This window comes from Rhipicephalus microplus, chromosome 3 (genome assembly GCF_043290135.1).
Source record: "Rhipicephalus microplus isolate Deutch F79 chromosome 3, USDA_Rmic, whole genome shotgun sequence".
Lineage (NCBI taxonomy): Eukaryota > Metazoa > Arthropoda > Arachnida > Ixodida > Ixodidae > Rhipicephalus > Rhipicephalus microplus.
In genome coordinates, this window is record NC_134702.1 from 63,403,442 (window position 1) to 63,420,198 (window position 16,757).

A 16,757-nucleotide genomic window follows, 5' to 3' on the forward strand; every position below is an offset into this window, starting at 1 on the left:
TGTTCTCACTCTCCCACAGATAAAATCAATTTATTTATTTATTTATTTATTTATTTATTTAGTACATACTGCGAACCATAAATGGTCCAAGCAGGAAGGGCACATCACATGAAAAAACAGGAATAACATGCACCATACATAATGCGATTCACTCTACTTAATTCACAATGTATCGGGATCACATAATTTGTTCCAATCAGACACTGTCCGTGGAAAGAAAGAATACATAAAGACATCAGTTCTCGCGAAATATGGCGTAACCAAATTGAGATGGTGATGTCGGGTCTGCCTAGTTGATAGGAAAGATAGATACGGTGATGGATCAATGGCGAGTTTATTGTTAAGTAACAAGAAAAGGAAATCAAGCCGTTGTTTGAGTCTGTGCGAAGCAAGGGGCTGAATGTCATTTGTAGTCATTAGTGCAGAGGGTGAATCAGATGGTAAGTATTTGTTGTATATAAAACGAACTGCTTTTCTTTCCTTGAATGAAACGGGCTGCGTAATCAACTGGTTTCGCCCCTTCTTTTTGCACCTGCTGTTAAAGGCAAAACATTTATTAGCGAACTTTGAGCGTATCTATCTATCTATCTATCTATATATATATATATATATATATATATATATATATATATATATATATATATATATATATATATACATACATAGTCACTTACGTTAAAGTGCTCTCGTGGTCACCGCCTTATTTTGGTGTGAACCAAAATTAGCATGGGAGGGTTAGATGGTCGACGAATATGACACGCTGGTCAAGACATGAATAATGCCACAATACCGTCGCGTATATCGTCAAACACTTCCCACGAGACTGTGGCACATACCCACGGGTGCGTATGTACCACAGGTGATCGACCCTTAGTATCTACCCGGGAACGACGAGAACAGACATGGGCAATTTCAACGCACGAGCGTTAATAAATGCTCAATATTGGTAGCGTCGACCCGACTAATGCAAAGAATAAATGTCAAGGTCCAAGCTGGAATCGAACCCAAGCATTCTGAGTGGCAATTAAGCATTTTACCACAAAACTACACCATGTCTCGGAAATATAGTTTTCAAATAGACGCTAACCTTCGTGAAATGTCAATAGTGGTTGCAGTGCTGCCTACACAATTTTATAGACATTAGATATGCACTCTTTTCAAATAGCCGTTGCGTTGGGTGAATGTCAATTGCGGTTATTTGCCTTGCGCTGAAGTTCATTTATGCAGCAGTGTCTAGGGCCAACATCCTCGCGAGCATCAGCGCTTCATATCAGCTTCTGGCGTTGGTAATACGCATGTTTCAGTTGGAATCGTTGTGCAAGTGCAAACAACTGGTTATATAAACATCTGCAACTCTTCAACATAAGTCTGTGCGTACAACACTCAGTCAGTCAGTCAGTCAGTTTATTTTCCTTAAAGACCCCCAATGGGGGTATTACATAGGGGGTGGGAATAATATTTAACAAACGTAATCAATACATGGGTTTCAACTATATACATTTCTTCATATTACAAGGAAATATGCATGTACAATAAATAACACACGTAACCAACATGTAATTCAAAAAAGCACTTAAAGGTTATTTGTTAGAAGATGGTCAGTGACATGTTGTGCAAAAGAAGATGGACATATTATGTCGACAATGGAAAAAGGGAGGTCGTTCCAGTCTTTTGCTGTGCGGGAAAAAAATGACGCGAGAAATGTTGATGTTCGAGCGCGCATTAATGAAACCTGCTGCGTGTGGCTTGTCCTGGCTGATATGCGTGTTGCGGGTTTGATGTAAGATGGTTGATGCAGGATTGAACTGTGAAAAAATTTATGGTAAAGACAAAGAGAAGAAATGCGCCGACGAAGAGCGAGCGATGGAAGATTGGATAGTAATTTTAGTGATGTGACGCTGATGTCGTATGAATACGAAGAATGAATGAAGCGAGCTGCACGGTTTTGAACTGATTCTAGAGCGCAGATGAGGTATGCTTGGTGCGGGTCCCAGATGGCGGATGCGTATTCCAATTTCGGTCGCACTAGTGATGTGTAGGCAAGTAATCTTACTTGCATTGGAGCACTTTTGAGGTGACGTTTTAAAAAGCCTAAGGTTTTGTTAGACGATGAAATGATGTTTTGGACATGCGTACGCCAGATCAGATCGCTAGTCACGGTGACACCTAGGTATTTATAAGAGTTAGTCAGTTCTAGGGGTAAGCTGTTGATTGTGTACGGAAACATGAGCGGATTATTGCTACGCGTAAATGACATAGTTTTGCATTTATTTACGTTTAGTGTCATTAACCAAGTGGTACACCATTTCGAAACGTTAGTAAGATCGTTCTCTAAGGTTAACTGGTCAGAGGTGTTTAGTATTGTGCGGTAGACAACGCAGTCATCTGCGAACATACGTATATTACTGGTTACATGCAAAGGTAAGTCGTTAATATAGATTAAAAATAGTAGCGGGCCAAGGACGGAGCCTTGAGGGACACCTGATGTTACTGGGATGGCAGTAGACAGGTGGTTATTTACAGCGACGCGTTGTGATCGATTAGTAAGGAACTCTATTATCCATTTTATGACGGTGGGATGTAAATTTAGTTGGGAAAGTTTAGCGAACAATCGTTGATGAGGCACCTTATCGAATGCTTTAGCATAATCAAGAAAAACGGCATCAGTTTGCACGTTAACGTCGAGGTTAGTATGAATGTCATGCAAGAAGGCTGCCAGCTGTGTTTCACACGACAACCCCTTGCGGAAGCCGTGTTGTGAAGGGTGAAAAAAATTATTGCTGTCGAGAAAATTCATTATGTGGGAGTAGATGACATGCTCCATGATCTTGCAGGGGACGCTTGTTAGGGAGATGGGGCGATAGTTAAGTGGAGAGTTTCTATCGCCTGATTTGAAGACCGGAACGACCTTCCCTATCTTCCAGTCACATGGGATGATTCCTGAGGAAAGGGACTGGGAAAATATTAGAGCAAGAAAAAGCGAAGCACTCTCTTTAACATTTTTTAGAATTTTGGAATTGATACCATCCATGCCCGCAGAGGATGACAATTTCATTTTTTCTATTATAGACAATATTCCATTTGCGCAGAAATTGATTGCTGGCATGTCATGATTACAATTAAAGCCAAGTGAAGGTATGCGGGAGTGTATGCTTGGTTCATCAGTAAAAACTGTAGCAAAAGAAGCGTTGAATAGATTCGCACATTCCCCGTCAGTAATAGCTTCACCAGATTCAAGGGTTAGTACAGTGTCACGCGGTTTGTCAGCCTTAAGTGTTTTCCAGAACTGTCTGGGATTAGTCTGCAGTAGCTTGGGTAGGTCTGTGTTATAGAAGAAGTTTTTTGCTTTGCGCAGGGCTAAAAGATAATTGCGGTCAGCCTCATAGTACCTATCCCATACACTCGGTTGACCTGCACGTTTGGCAGATCGGAATAAACGTTTCTTTTTATTTTCAAGGCGTTTTAGATTTTTAGTAAACCAGGGTTTGTTGCAGGTGCTTGTGAAGCTGACTTTAGGTATGAATTTATCGGTTAGCTCCGTCAGTTTACCGATAAAGCGGGTCCAATTCGTATCTACTGTGTGTTGATGTAAAGTTGCTTGGAAAGTGTGGAAGAATGCGCTAAGAGCTTCGTTTATTGTTTCGTAATCCCCTCTGTCATATAGATGGATCGTTTTTTTGTAGGTTTCTCGTTTAAGCGGTTGAAAAGAAAAAGTGGCGTGAATTGTCTTATGGTCACTGATTTCGGGTAGATAGTGAATGCGTGACAGGCTTTCAGGATTGTTGGTTAGTATCAGATCCAGGACACTGGCTGTATCTTGCGATACACGTGTTGGCTCTGTGACTAGTTGGGTCATGTTGAAGTTTAGGCAAATATCAAGAAACGCATTAGCTTCACCTACACCCGTAGATGAATGCACATTGCTGGTGCGCCATTCTATTTGTGGGAAGTTAAAATCACCGAATAAAAGTACGTGCGCGTTTGGATGAGCAGACGTGAGCTGGCACATGGCCTGATTAAGTTGGTTGCTAAAATTGGAACTAGCACGGGGTGGTCGGTAGCAAACGCCCAGTACAACGGACTGAGGATGTGCCTTAATAAGTACCCAGAGCATTTCTAGCTCTGTTTTAATATGTACGACTGAGCAAGATAATTGCTCGTGAACAGCAATGAGTACACCGCCACCACGAGTAGATGCGCGGTTATTCCTGTACAACTGGAAGTTTGGTAATTCTGACAGAACTTCGTCATCACGGATGTCATCAGTTAACCACGTTTCGGTAAGTAATAGCACATTGCTTTCAGAGGATGATACAGTGCTAGATATAAGTTCCCGTTTGGGTAGGAAACTGCGAATGTTAGTGTAAATAACAGAAAGTGAAAGAGTTTTGCTAGTAACCGCAACAGCGGTCGTTTTTTTTTCCCGGTGGCTTGATTGCTACGATAGTTCTTTGACGGTGTTTGATTCGGCGTCGAAAATGTAGCGCTTCTGATTCATGTGCAGTGTTTTGAAGTGCATTGAAAATGGCTTGTTGTTACTTCTCGCAAAAGCAATTAGTTGTTTTCTAGCATTTTGGACTGAGCGTGAGAAGTCTTCACCTATGCCGTAACTTGTCCCCTTAAGCTTGCGACCATTCGATAATATTGCAGTTTTTGTCTTGTGCAGAGCAATCTTCACGATTATGGGCCGGGAGCGTTCAGGTGAATGTCGACCGAGACGATGCGCGCGTTCGATATCTCTTGGTTCTAAGTGAACCTGTAGGTTGTCCCGGCAAAGATTCATTACCAGCCGCTCCGATTCAGAAAATGTTTCAGATGCGGAAGGGTCCGGGATACCGTAAAATATTAGGTTGTTTCGCCTTGAGCGATTTTCAGCGTCATCAATACGGGCTTCTAGTGCAAGGATTCTGCAGGAGGTCTGCTCCGTGTTAACGCGCAGGACTTCTATTTCTTTTCGAAGTGGTACCAGAGACTGATAATGACTTTCAAGGTCTGATAATCTTTTGTTCAGTTCGCCAATTGTTTTATCGGTGTTACCGAGCTGAGACTTCAAGCCCTGTACTTCTGCAATTAGTTGTGTTTGACCTGTAGATAGCTTACGCAATTCAGCAAGAAGGTTCTCAGAGATATTTGAAGGGCCAGGGTTAGTTTCAACATCTCCAGCTAGAATTAGTAGTGCACGAATTACATGGACACACTCGGCAATAATAACCATACAGCAATGCGGGCTTGGCAGCTGTACCAGAAAGTAATTACCAGATCTTTTCGAAAAGACAACGTAGGGCTCACCAACCTGCATAGCGGGAGCGAATTGATTAGTGATCCGTGCAGTGGCACAGACACCAAGCCCACAGCGCTCCGTTGAAGGTCCTTGTTCTTTTATAGGTGTCGGGCTCGTGGATGTCGATGATGATGCAACCGTCCAGGCTTGGTTGAGCTCAGCTGCCCAGAGTCCCTCTTCTGGTCGAGCCAGGCATTTGACGATAGGCAGAGGGCATGCGCTGCCTTCGTCGCTTCCAGGACAGCTGAAGCCATGTTCCGCCGGCGCTACCGCATGCGCAAGCGCAGGTAGCAGCAGATGAGCGATGACGTAACGGACCATCTGCATAGCGGGAGCGAATTGATTAGTGATCCGTGCAGTGGCACAGACACCAAGCCCACAGCGCTCCGTTGAAGGTCCTTGTTCTTTTATAGGTGTCGGGCTCGTGGATGTCGATGATGATGCAACCGTCCAGGCTTGGTTGAGCTCAGCTGCCCAGAGTCCCTCTTCTGGTCGAGCCAGGCATTTGACGATAGGCAGAGGGCATGCGCTGCCTTCGTCGCTTCCAGGACAGCTGAAGCCATGTTCCGCCGGCGCTACCGCATGCGCAAGCGCAGGTAGCAGCAGATGAGCGATGACGTAACGGACCATCTGCATAGCGGGAGCGAATTGATTAGTGATCCGTGCAGTGGCACAGACACCAAGCCCACTCGTACATATATTTAGCGTCATATCATTACATGTCGCCCAATAAAAATATTGCAACACGGTCACTTCCCTCCGCACGCTTCGCATAACGTCGATTCCGAGGCACCGGGGATCTGCCGAATTTTGTTTTGTTTAGACGAAACGCTCACTCCTCGACTCGAATTCTAATAGCAGCACCAATGGGCAGAGGCAGTAATTGTGTGTGTGTGGGGGGGGGGGGGTGGCACCTATTTGAAAGGGGCATTTTTCGCGCTGTATGACATGTAGAAAACATTTCAGGAGAAGGGGGAGAGGTGCACAGGCCCGGTGTGCCTTTCCCTGGGTACGCCGCTGCTGGTGGAGACAGTTATATCACGCTCGAAACCTGTGACTGCACCGTGCAGAAAGAGAGGAAGACAGAAGCAGAGACAAAGGGGTTGATCAGCCGCACTACTGGCTTGCTACCTGGCTCCCGGGCCATCAAAGACATGGCGCTTTTTAGCCAACCCGGGCCTTTGCGCCGGAAAGATGCCACTAATCATCACCTGGCTCTAGGGTCTTCACCATATTCAAACACGGCATGGTCAAAGAATTTCGGCTTCAACAAGCGATCTTGAGTACAACTGATTGAATCCTGCACGTAGGACGTGACGTACCATTTCATTCTTAGAACAGACGCGTACGTCTTTCCATGTGCATGAGATTATTGTCTTTGCTACAGGAGTCACGCCTATAGACGTGTCAGCTGTAAAATTCTGGAAACAGTACGGCTTCATAAATGCAGCCCGCAACAATTTAGCGGTGAGACAATGTCTCACGTGAGCAAGTAATTTGTGATTGCTCTCACAGCAGGATCAAGTGTATGTTTCGCAGCCGTCCAGCATATTTCGCTTCCGAAATATGCTGGACGGCTGACGAGTGTTTACGATAGACCGAACCAGAGCATATAGTTGTCATGCCGTGTCACTTCTTTACAACGCCATGAGAACCATGAACTCACGTACCTTCATTAGTGGACCGGGCGCCCCATCGGTGGCGTCACTCTGACCAACATGTTGTGTTATTCCCTGAAATATTATGGAACGTTTTTTGGAACAATCTTAATGGTAACATTTTTAGGGGCGAAGCCTTAAGGCAAGGGCTGGGCGTCCCCTGTATGTAGCCACCTCTCGTTTAGTTCTTGCAGTGTTCACTAGATTACGGTACTTGTTGCTGATGTTGGAAAGATGCAAGATGTTATAAACTAGACGGTGGTACTTGTAGTTCATGATGAAAGATGCGAGTTGTTATGAAATAGGTATGATGTCATATATGGCGCGTGTCATTGGTGGAAGGCAGTCGTTCGATTTAGTGCGGCGACGTACGCTAGGGGGAGCGTTGCAATAAAATCGAGTGAGAAAAATGAGCGGAGTATTCATGGTTTACCAGGTTTACCTCCGGAGGTTCACCCACTCAATCATTCACTTCTTGGATATGGCTGCACTTTTTTATCTGATATGCCAATACATTATCTACTTTGATTTGAAGCCTTTATGTATAGATCTAACTGCGGAAGTTGAATGGCCTGCTTTTATGCGGCATAATATGACACATTTGCGTGGTCTAGGTGCTTGACAATGTTTCGTAAAAGCTCCTGCATCGGATATATTTGTAGCCACAGATGTCATCGTGTGCCATCAACGAAGATTAAATTCTGAATGGCGTAGCTAAAAGAACATATGCTGTCGATAAAGTAGATCAGACCAGTCCATCAACATATTAGCGGCGCTCCTGAGGCGTAGTAAACTTGCCCGACTGCTGTCATGGACACTGAGTAAACATTCTGTGAATGTCAAATTAATTTAATTGTCACTTGAAGACATTTTTTCTCGTCACTATTGCTAAATAACTTAGGCTCAGATGAAGACCACGTTCATACTCGTATTACTTAGTCCAGTTTAGAAAAAGATCGTGCAAGAATCATCGGTGAAATGGTCCTTCATAAACTTAATCTTTCTGGACGAAATTCGTATATTAATACTGCTTTGTGTTATCCTGATACATTTCCACACTTCATAATGTTCAGGACGTATTGCTCTAACACTATAAGGAGAGAAGATACAAAAGATAGGGTAGACAGGTATGGTACCTACAAAGACAAGACGAGGTGGTGCCAAAAAAGGAAGGGGAGGCGGCTCTCTTTATACCTTAGACTGGTTGCCCCCTCCTCCCCCCGCTTTCTTTCTGAGGGATGTCACTTTTGCGTACACTACCAGTAAATATTTTCTGTCGCCGCCCTTTCACAGGAGCGGTGATTTCAAGGAGAACCGAACCACTTTGATACCTTGAAATGCGTGTATTACAAAGGAAAATGAATGGGAAAGAAGAGGACAAGCTAAAGGGGGCTTTCATGTGGGTGTTCAATATGCAGACACCGTGACAAAGCGAATTACATTAGCGGAAAACCGCACTTTCGAAGGCCGAAAGGCACGCCTTTGAGCATAGAGTTTCCCAAAATTAACTAGAGGGCACTCTGGCGCTGCGATCGTTCAGTGACCATGGGAATGACATTTGCCTAGTCTTCGTACTTGCGGGCGGCGAATTTTACTTGCGGCTTTGTTCATTGCTGGTTATGGTTTTGTCTTCAAAGAAAAAACGAACCCTTTTGGACTTAGTGACTTGGTTCAAAATGGTAAGCCCAAAAATGAAGGTTGTGAAGCGCAAACGGTGAACATTTGCTAATTTATGTTTTCGTGAAAAAACAGCTCCAAGCCACACGAACACACACAGAACCAGAAGCAGGCCAGAAGTACGAAAATTAGACAAATGTGTGTACTACCCATCATTCCCATGCTCGCTGAAGCGCCGTGTGTTGCAGCTCCCATGGAGGCTAGCGCCAGAGTTACCTCTAGTGTATATTAAGAAACTCTATGCCTTTGCGTGCGTCTCCAAGCGCGCCAAAGTAACGATCCGAAAATGGCCACCCGCATCTTTTAGAGATGCATCTACTCACTCCTTTTGCCGAGCTCGCAGTGTCTATCGGCCGTGGTATTGAAGCTTGACGCGCAGCCGGGACAAAAAAAAAAAAAAAACATTTGCGCGTATAGCTAGCTCTCTTATGTGCAATAGATAGCACAATGCCGACGCCTAAAATTAATTCTTGGTAAAGAGATGCTGCGGCGCGTGGGCCCATAGGGTGTATAGACACAAACCCGCATGTATATGCGATGCTCCGAGGGCAAAGTAAACGCTGCGAGCTGGTTGGCAATAGCGTTCCGGGTCGTCGGATACCTAATGCATAAACATACGCCCTCGGGTGGGATTTGACGTTGACAAACACTGGAGGCTCGCAGGCGGACGCATTAATTGCTTTGTGCGGGTGTGCTGCGTGTTGTTCGGAGTGTGCGCTTCGATTGTGGACAACATGGCTGGGGTGTCGTAGTCGTTTTGAGGAGGACATGTCGTACAATGGACCCGAGTTATTCTCCGACACGGTCTCATGAAAGCGTGAGATCTAGTGGGTCGTGTGGTGCTTAAAAAAAGAAAGTAAAAGGTCGACGTGCTCGCTACCATTACGTCGTTCATAAAAGGTCTTCCCAGAACGTCCCTCGGTGCCCGTTTTTTGCACGTCGCAATTATTTCGCAATGTGGCAATGTGTTCGTCCGTACGCTCCATTGTGGCGTATGAATCCCCCCACCCCTTTTTTTTTTCGGCGCAGCAGCAAGAAGCACGTGCGAAAAGGTCGGTGTGCTGTCTCGGGCATTTCGCCCGAAGAGCATCTGGAGAGATTGGCATTTATCTTAAGATGGGCGTTGCTGAAAGCTTGAAACTGTGTGTCGATCGAGCTGCTTGAAGACATTTCGAGTGGCTTGAGTCCGCACTCCGTGATGGTTGCGTGGCTTCGGGTCGCTTAGATGGCAATGGATGGGCGTGTCCTTTTTATTTTATATATAGTTTGTTCATGCGGACATTTTCATTTTAATAATGCTTGGAAGGTTGCCTAATGTTCGTTACTACGCAAGAGAAAAATACCGGCTCCGTCCGCATCCATCGCTGTCCTTCCCACATAAAGTTAGCATGAGTGCTCCATCCAATAGTGTTCACTCATCTTCGTGACGTGAAGCACTGATAGAGCGATTCATATTAATGAGCCTTCTGTACACACACATGTTTTTGTTGCTGATTTAATGTCAGTTTTTAAATACTTTATATATATATATATATATATGTATATATATATATATATATATATATATATATATATATATATATATATATTTATATATATATATATATATATATATATATATATATATAGACAGAGATACAAATAGATAAAAAGGAAAATGCTGGGAACTTAACTTAGTAGGAAAACCAGTTTGCTATCCTGCAGAGCGGAGACAGGGATAAATAAAAACAAACAAAGAGTCATTCACAAACAAACACATGCAGGTCATTCTGGTCAGAGTCGTCTGGAGAGATCGGTTGAACGTGGCCCCTGCACAACCTACTTAGGTGACGTTCTGTCTCTGGCGCAGGATGCTTTCTCGCTAAAGAGTCCAGGAGATTGAATACATTGAAAAGTGACTCTATTTGCGAACAGTATTGTGTGGACATTCTCGCGACTACTAGTATATCTTAGATCCAACCGCTAGTTTTGAAATTCTTACGGGGCTTCGCCGAGGTGACATTACCCTACTGCGCAGGCTGTGGCTGGGTGTCGCATTGGTAAGTGTGACATAGTAAAAGCGTTCCGCATATGAATGGCCGACACCGCAGCCTGTGACCACTGCGGCAGTGACAAAACAATTCAGAATATTTATATATTGAAACGTTACATGTGACTGTAGAACTGGCAAAGCCGTCGGAGGCTGGAACGACAGAGCCTAGGTGGCACATTGGGACCTTTGGAGTGAGACAAGGCATTTAGGGTGGCACTGATAAACTCGGACATCCTGGTCAATTTCCTCGCATGTTCCGACATGATTGCTCTGCCAAGCGTATTACTTAGGTATTAACGACGAACCTATAACTATTAAAGTGGGTATTACTGCAATTAGCTAATACACAGATACGGTCCGATTAGAAACCATGGCTAGCATGGCTGCGCTTCGCCGCGGCCCGATGGGTGGAGGGATGTGATAGATTGCAACCGAGTATAGAGCTGGCAGTGTCGTATAGTCTCGCCGAACATTTTTAAACATTTAGGGGTGCGCCCGCTTCCCGCTTCTGTTCTAGCACCGTCTCTCTCTCTCTCTCTATCTCTCGAGATATATATATATATATATATATATATATATATATATATATATATATATATATATATAGACTGTTTTTTTTGCCGACTTCAGTAAAATTGCCGCCGTTATGTGATGGAAATGAAAGATGATCTTCACAATGACTCTAATGAGAAGGTGGTGGTATCAGTACTCCTGGGTGATTATAATGAGCAAGAACGAAACCACGTGTACTGTGCAAGGGAGGAAGGGAAGTTAACAAGGCACATGCCTGGTTTGCTACCCTGCGCTGGGAAAAAGCAATTGAGCTGAGTGAGGGGTTACCCCCATAACGCCGTGTTCTCCATTCATGCATCTGCATTTAGCAGGCCCCGACATGGTGCCTTCACCAAGGAATAGTTATTATAGCCTATCGTCGGTGGTTTTCTGTGTTATTCAACATAAAAGTGCATTTCATCGTTGTTAATAAAGCAGCTGCTGTAGTTTTCGCTCGTGGTGTCCATTCTACCATTGTCCATGTGCGTGTTGCGCAGCCAGTCTTGACTCCACTCATAGTTTTGTTTGTGCCTCTGGAGAGGAGCGAATTTAGATAAGGCACAGCTTTTCACCGTGCTTACATTATAGCCATAAAGCGACACGATGAAGCCTGCATTTAGTTGTTGGAGTCACCGCGGCCTTCAGGCTATATTATTTAACTCATGTGCCCGCGTTCTGAAGCAGTTAGACATAATGTTGGCCACAGTTGTCCCCTGGTGACACAGTAAATACAGGGTTTGCAGATTTGTTTACGTCATAGCCGATAGCGATGGACCAATGGCGGCAAACTTTGCGATCAGGACAAAGATTGCGAAAGCTCGGGGTCGTTCTGTGTACTGTATAGACTCGCAGGCCACAGCTGAAGACAGGTATAGCCAGTTGCAAGCGATGAAAATCTGCCAGAACGTTCGAACGTCACAACAGAAAGCGATGAAGGTACGGCTGAGAGCGAGAGAGTACGTTTATTAGCAGCAAGTTTGAGAAGATGAAGTTTATCAAAAGTTCCCTAAAACTGAATTGTGTGGCGCCATTTGTGCAGTGCTACACTGACTATATTGGCGGCTAGCCGGGACTGGTCCTGTGTTGGCAGTTGGTTTGCCAAGTTCTGTTCCAAAAGTCGCGCCTCCCACGACCAGAGTGGTAATCTCTCTGTGTTTGAGCGTAGAGTTTGCCGCAGTGGAGTGCGAGGGACACTTGAATGTAAGGTGTGTCGGTGTACGCACCCCTCCGCTGAAAAATTATCGCACTCTCGTGTATGAGCGTGTCTGTGTTTTTTCTTTATATTTCCAACCTTCACTCTCCTCCTTTCCTACATACTTGTCCGTCCTTTATACCTCTTCTCGAGTACAGGGCAGCAAACCAGGGAGGTTTCTGGTTAATCATCGGGGTTTTCACTTGACATTTAGTCATATGCCTGGTAGGCAACTACTCTCCCAGAATGCAATGCGGGGGCATTGCCGTTACGGTACTTGCCTACTAACCCCAAAGTCGCAGGTTCGACCCCTGCTGCGGCGGTTGAATTTTGATGGAGGTGGTAAACGGGCCTTTCTAGAGTCCCTTGTACCTTGCAATGTCAGTGTACGCAAAAGACCCCGAATGGTCGAAGCTCATCTGTAGTTGCCCTCTGCGGCGTGTACCGCAATCATATATTTCTCACATCTCGCAAATCTTCACAAGTTGGATAGATAGATAGATATGTGTGGCTTATCGTCCCAAAACCACGATATGATTATGAGACGCCGTAGTGGAGGGCTCCGGAAATTTTGACCACCTGGGGTTCTTTAACGTGCACCCAGATCTGAGTACAATGGGCCTACAACACTTCACAAATTATCCAACGCTCTTTTAGTGAGCCGCCTGAATAACCACGCTGTAAGCTCACTTTCGCACAGCGCCACGCCATGTCATTCGTTGATTCGCTCCCCCTTCCCCCCCGGCGCTAGTTTCCTTTGTGCTTTGTGTACGGGCATTCGTATTGTGACATCACGTTGAATGCGCTTTTAACGCTGCGTGTACCCAGCGGAAGAGAGCGCCAGAGACACGTGGTCCTATGAAAGATTTGGTGACGCCGCCGATGAAACTCGCACCATACCCGCCCTAGATGGATTTGCAAAAAAAAAAAAAAAAGAAGCACGTTTCTCCTCCCGTGGCCTGGCACAAGAGGCGCGCATCGAGTGTCCCGATAAATTTAATCTCGTTGAACAAAGGGCTCCTATCGCCGTGTCTCTTCAGTGAGTGCGTACAATGCGAGGCACAATGAAGTTTCATCACGACCGGTTTATCGGCGGCGCGTATACTTTGCTTTCATGGCATAGATAAGGTTATCGCTGTTCGAGGCGGATGTTGCCACTGATCGCCTGTTCATTCGTACACGACAAGTGGAGTATATACTAGCGGCTCCTGTGCCGTTGACACACTCTTCTGCCCTATATTCTGAATAGGAGGCTGCGGGTGAGGGCAACCTAAATCTATTTTTATTACACAAGAGTATGAAGTTGTAATATGTATTCAAATCTGTCGCTCCAAAACACCACCCCAGATAAAGGGCTCGTAGCAGGAACATCCCATACAACACCGCTTAATTAAGAGAGAGAGAGAGAGAGAGAGAAGAAATCATGACAAATTCACGAAGTGAATGACGATCATTGGGTGAAGCAGTGAGATTGTTTGGGGCTACCATTGTTCACTCACGCAATAAAATGAGTGACAAAGTGGTGTACAGTTACATACAATGTTTATCGGTCATAAGTATTATGTTTTGTTAGGTTGTAAATTTAGTTTCGCTTTGATTATTACTCCTTTGTGCCGTTGGATCTAACTTAAGGTTGGCAAACGCGAGGTCTGTGCATTGATTGATTGACTGATTTGTGGGGTTTAACGTCCCAAAACCACCATATGATTATGAGAGACGCCGTAGGGGAGGGCTTTGAAAATTTCGACCACTTGGGTTTCTTTAACGTGCACCCAAATCTGAGCACACGGGCCTACAACATTACCGCTTCCATTGGAAATGCAGCCGCTGCAGCCGGAATTCGAACCCGTGACCTGCGAGTCAGCAGCCGAGTACCTTAGCCACTAAACCACCGCGGCGGGGCAACTTCGAGCAGCTTCGCCCCTAGAAAAAAAGAAAATGCATTTGGTTTCAGATATAAGCCCATGGGTAAGTAAACTTCAAAATGCACGATATATACACAGCCACACCCATCGGAGATGCTATTGGAAAGCGCCCGAATGATTTCTGCGAGTTCTGGTGCGAGCAGCATTTTTTCAACGTCCTTTTTTTTCTGTTTTGTAACTGACACATCAAGAGCCCTTATCTAACAGCACTTCGCTCGACCGGCTTTACGCATTGATCTTTAGCTGTCGCGCGATATAAAAGCTGTCGTCGACTGTTTGCTGGCCACTTGCACGATGGACGCGCAGTGCTTCGCGCGTTCGAATCGTCTCTTTCTCCAAAGCCCAACGCAGATGACGAGAGGCCGTAAAGAAAATGCATGCGCAGGCAATTTGCCTGCCGCGTTCGCCGTTTCGCTTATCCTCCGCCGTTGAATTTTATCGAAAGATTCAGGCCAGAGTGATGACGCACGTATCGGATACTGTCGATAGCGCCAGGACGCGTGTAAATGTACGTTCCTCTTGCAGAGATGTCTGAAGTTCGAGGACTACGTACCCACCTCTACTGCGACGCCTCTCGCCCCGCCGTTGTGGTCTAGTGGCTAAGGTACTCGGCTGTTGACCCGCAGTTAGCGGGATCAAATCCCGGCTGCTGCGGTTGCATTTCCGATAGAGGCGGAAATGTTGTAGGCCCGTGTGCTCAGATTTGGGTGCACGTTAAAGAACCCCAGGTGGTAGAAACTTCCGGAGTCCTCCACTACGGCGTCTCTTATAATCATATGGTGGTTTTGGGACGTTATACCCCTCATATCATCATTATTACGATGCCTCTCTAGGCAATCTGTACCAGACATGTAGCCAGGAATTTTTAATTTTTTTTCCGGAGAGGGGGCGTGGTTTAATCGTTCGAAAGAAAGTCTTTTGATGTTATCCGGAACTATGGCGGACTGGACGAATTTTGGGGGCTGGGTCCCTGGGCTCTCCCTTCCTTACGTGCCTGCTCTCGACTGGTACGTTTGACTGTCGCTTTCGGTCACGTCGTACGTGTAGGTGCGTGTGTCAATCGGCGAAAGTGAATGAATGGCATGACTGAGTTCTGTGTGGTTCGACTTGCGTGTACGTCGCACACGTGGTTACTTGCTTGTCGCTGGCCCTCACCACCAAATATAAGAAGAAAAAAAACTGTCCTGTATGTATTCGACTCAGCAAAATCTAAGGCGAAAGCCACGTTCTTCTTTTTCTTCTCTTCCTGTGTATTAACACTCTCACGACACCCTCCGAAAACTTTATGTAACTCACGCGGCTTAGCACTGCAGATCCAAGATCGGATGCATTGCAGGCATTCTGAGCTGACTATTTATGCTTCTCTTTCTTACTCCTCTTCTTTTCTGTCTCTTTCCGTTCTATTATTCTCCTTTTCCCCCACCCCAAGTGTAGGGTAGCCAACCGAGCCAAGCTTGGTTAATCTCCCGGACTTTCCTCTCTATTTATCTCTCTCTCTCTCTGCACCTCACCTGGTCTCGCACTTCCTCTGTGATTGGACCATTTTCGGCCAAGCGGGGACGCCACATGATGACGTCATCATGTAGCGTCACAAAATGTATTGACCTGTCATGTGATAATGGTATCATAACGTGGTGATGATTTTCTTCATCACTCGTGTTGATCCCGATGCCGTGAAACGCCGGTGACAGTCATTTTTTTCTTTTTATTTTCAAGAGGAATGTAGTGATCTCGCCTTCATAACCGCAATTCATGAACGGCTTCAAAGAACTGCCTGACTGTCGGTCCTTATTGCACGAAGCTTTGATGCTTTGAGTACCTCCGTTTTCGTTTGTTAAGTCTTCTCACGCGAATCAATAGAGCCCTCAAAGCGTCAGTGTTGATTGCACCGCAGCAGTGTCGCCTTTGTATACACTACGCTGGCACCGGAGTTGACCACTGCTGGAATTTACATTGATTGATTTGTGGGGTTTAACGCGCCAAAACCAACATATGATTATGAAAGACGCCGTATATAGTGGAGGGCTCCGGAAATTTCGACCACTTGGGTTTCTTTAACGTGCACCCAAATCTGAGCACGCGGGCCTACAAAATTTCCGCCTCCATCGGAAATGCAGCCGCCACAGCCGGGATTCAATCCCACAACCTGCGGGTCAGCAGCCGAGTACCTTAGCCGCTAGACCACCGTGGCGGGGCTGCTGGCATTTCAATCCGTGCAACCTGTTGGAAGGCAAAGTCTTACAACGTCGCTTCGGTTTCACTTTCAGTAGTTACTGACAAGCTGTAGACAGTTACGTCACATCTGCTTTTACACGTCATGTATATACTCGCTGTTGTCGCATGGAGATTACTTTTTTCACGCCCGTGTAAGATACCGCTGCTCGGCTGAAACAGTGCATTTTTGTTTCTTCGACTGAAACTAAACGCCAGAGCTTTATAA

General features: G+C 45.5%; 2 protein-coding genes across 2 annotated transcripts in view; one reads left to right on the top strand and one right to left on the bottom strand.

Annotated features, from left to right (window-relative positions):
• The window catches only part of LOC119161190 (uncharacterized), a 197,991-nt gene that overhangs the window by 65,061 nt on the left and 116,173 nt on the right, over positions 1 to 16,757 (top strand). The gene's annotated exons all lie outside the window — the stretch shown is intronic.
• LOC142803758 (uncharacterized) lies at positions 1,452 to 5,880 on the bottom strand. Its single transcript, XM_075889645.1, has one exon. It carries the CDS (start codon positions 5,606 to 5,608, stop codon positions 4,439 to 4,441), a length of 1,170 nt encoding a protein of 389 aa, XP_075745760.1. The 5' UTR covers positions 5,609 to 5,880; the 3' UTR covers positions 1,452 to 4,438.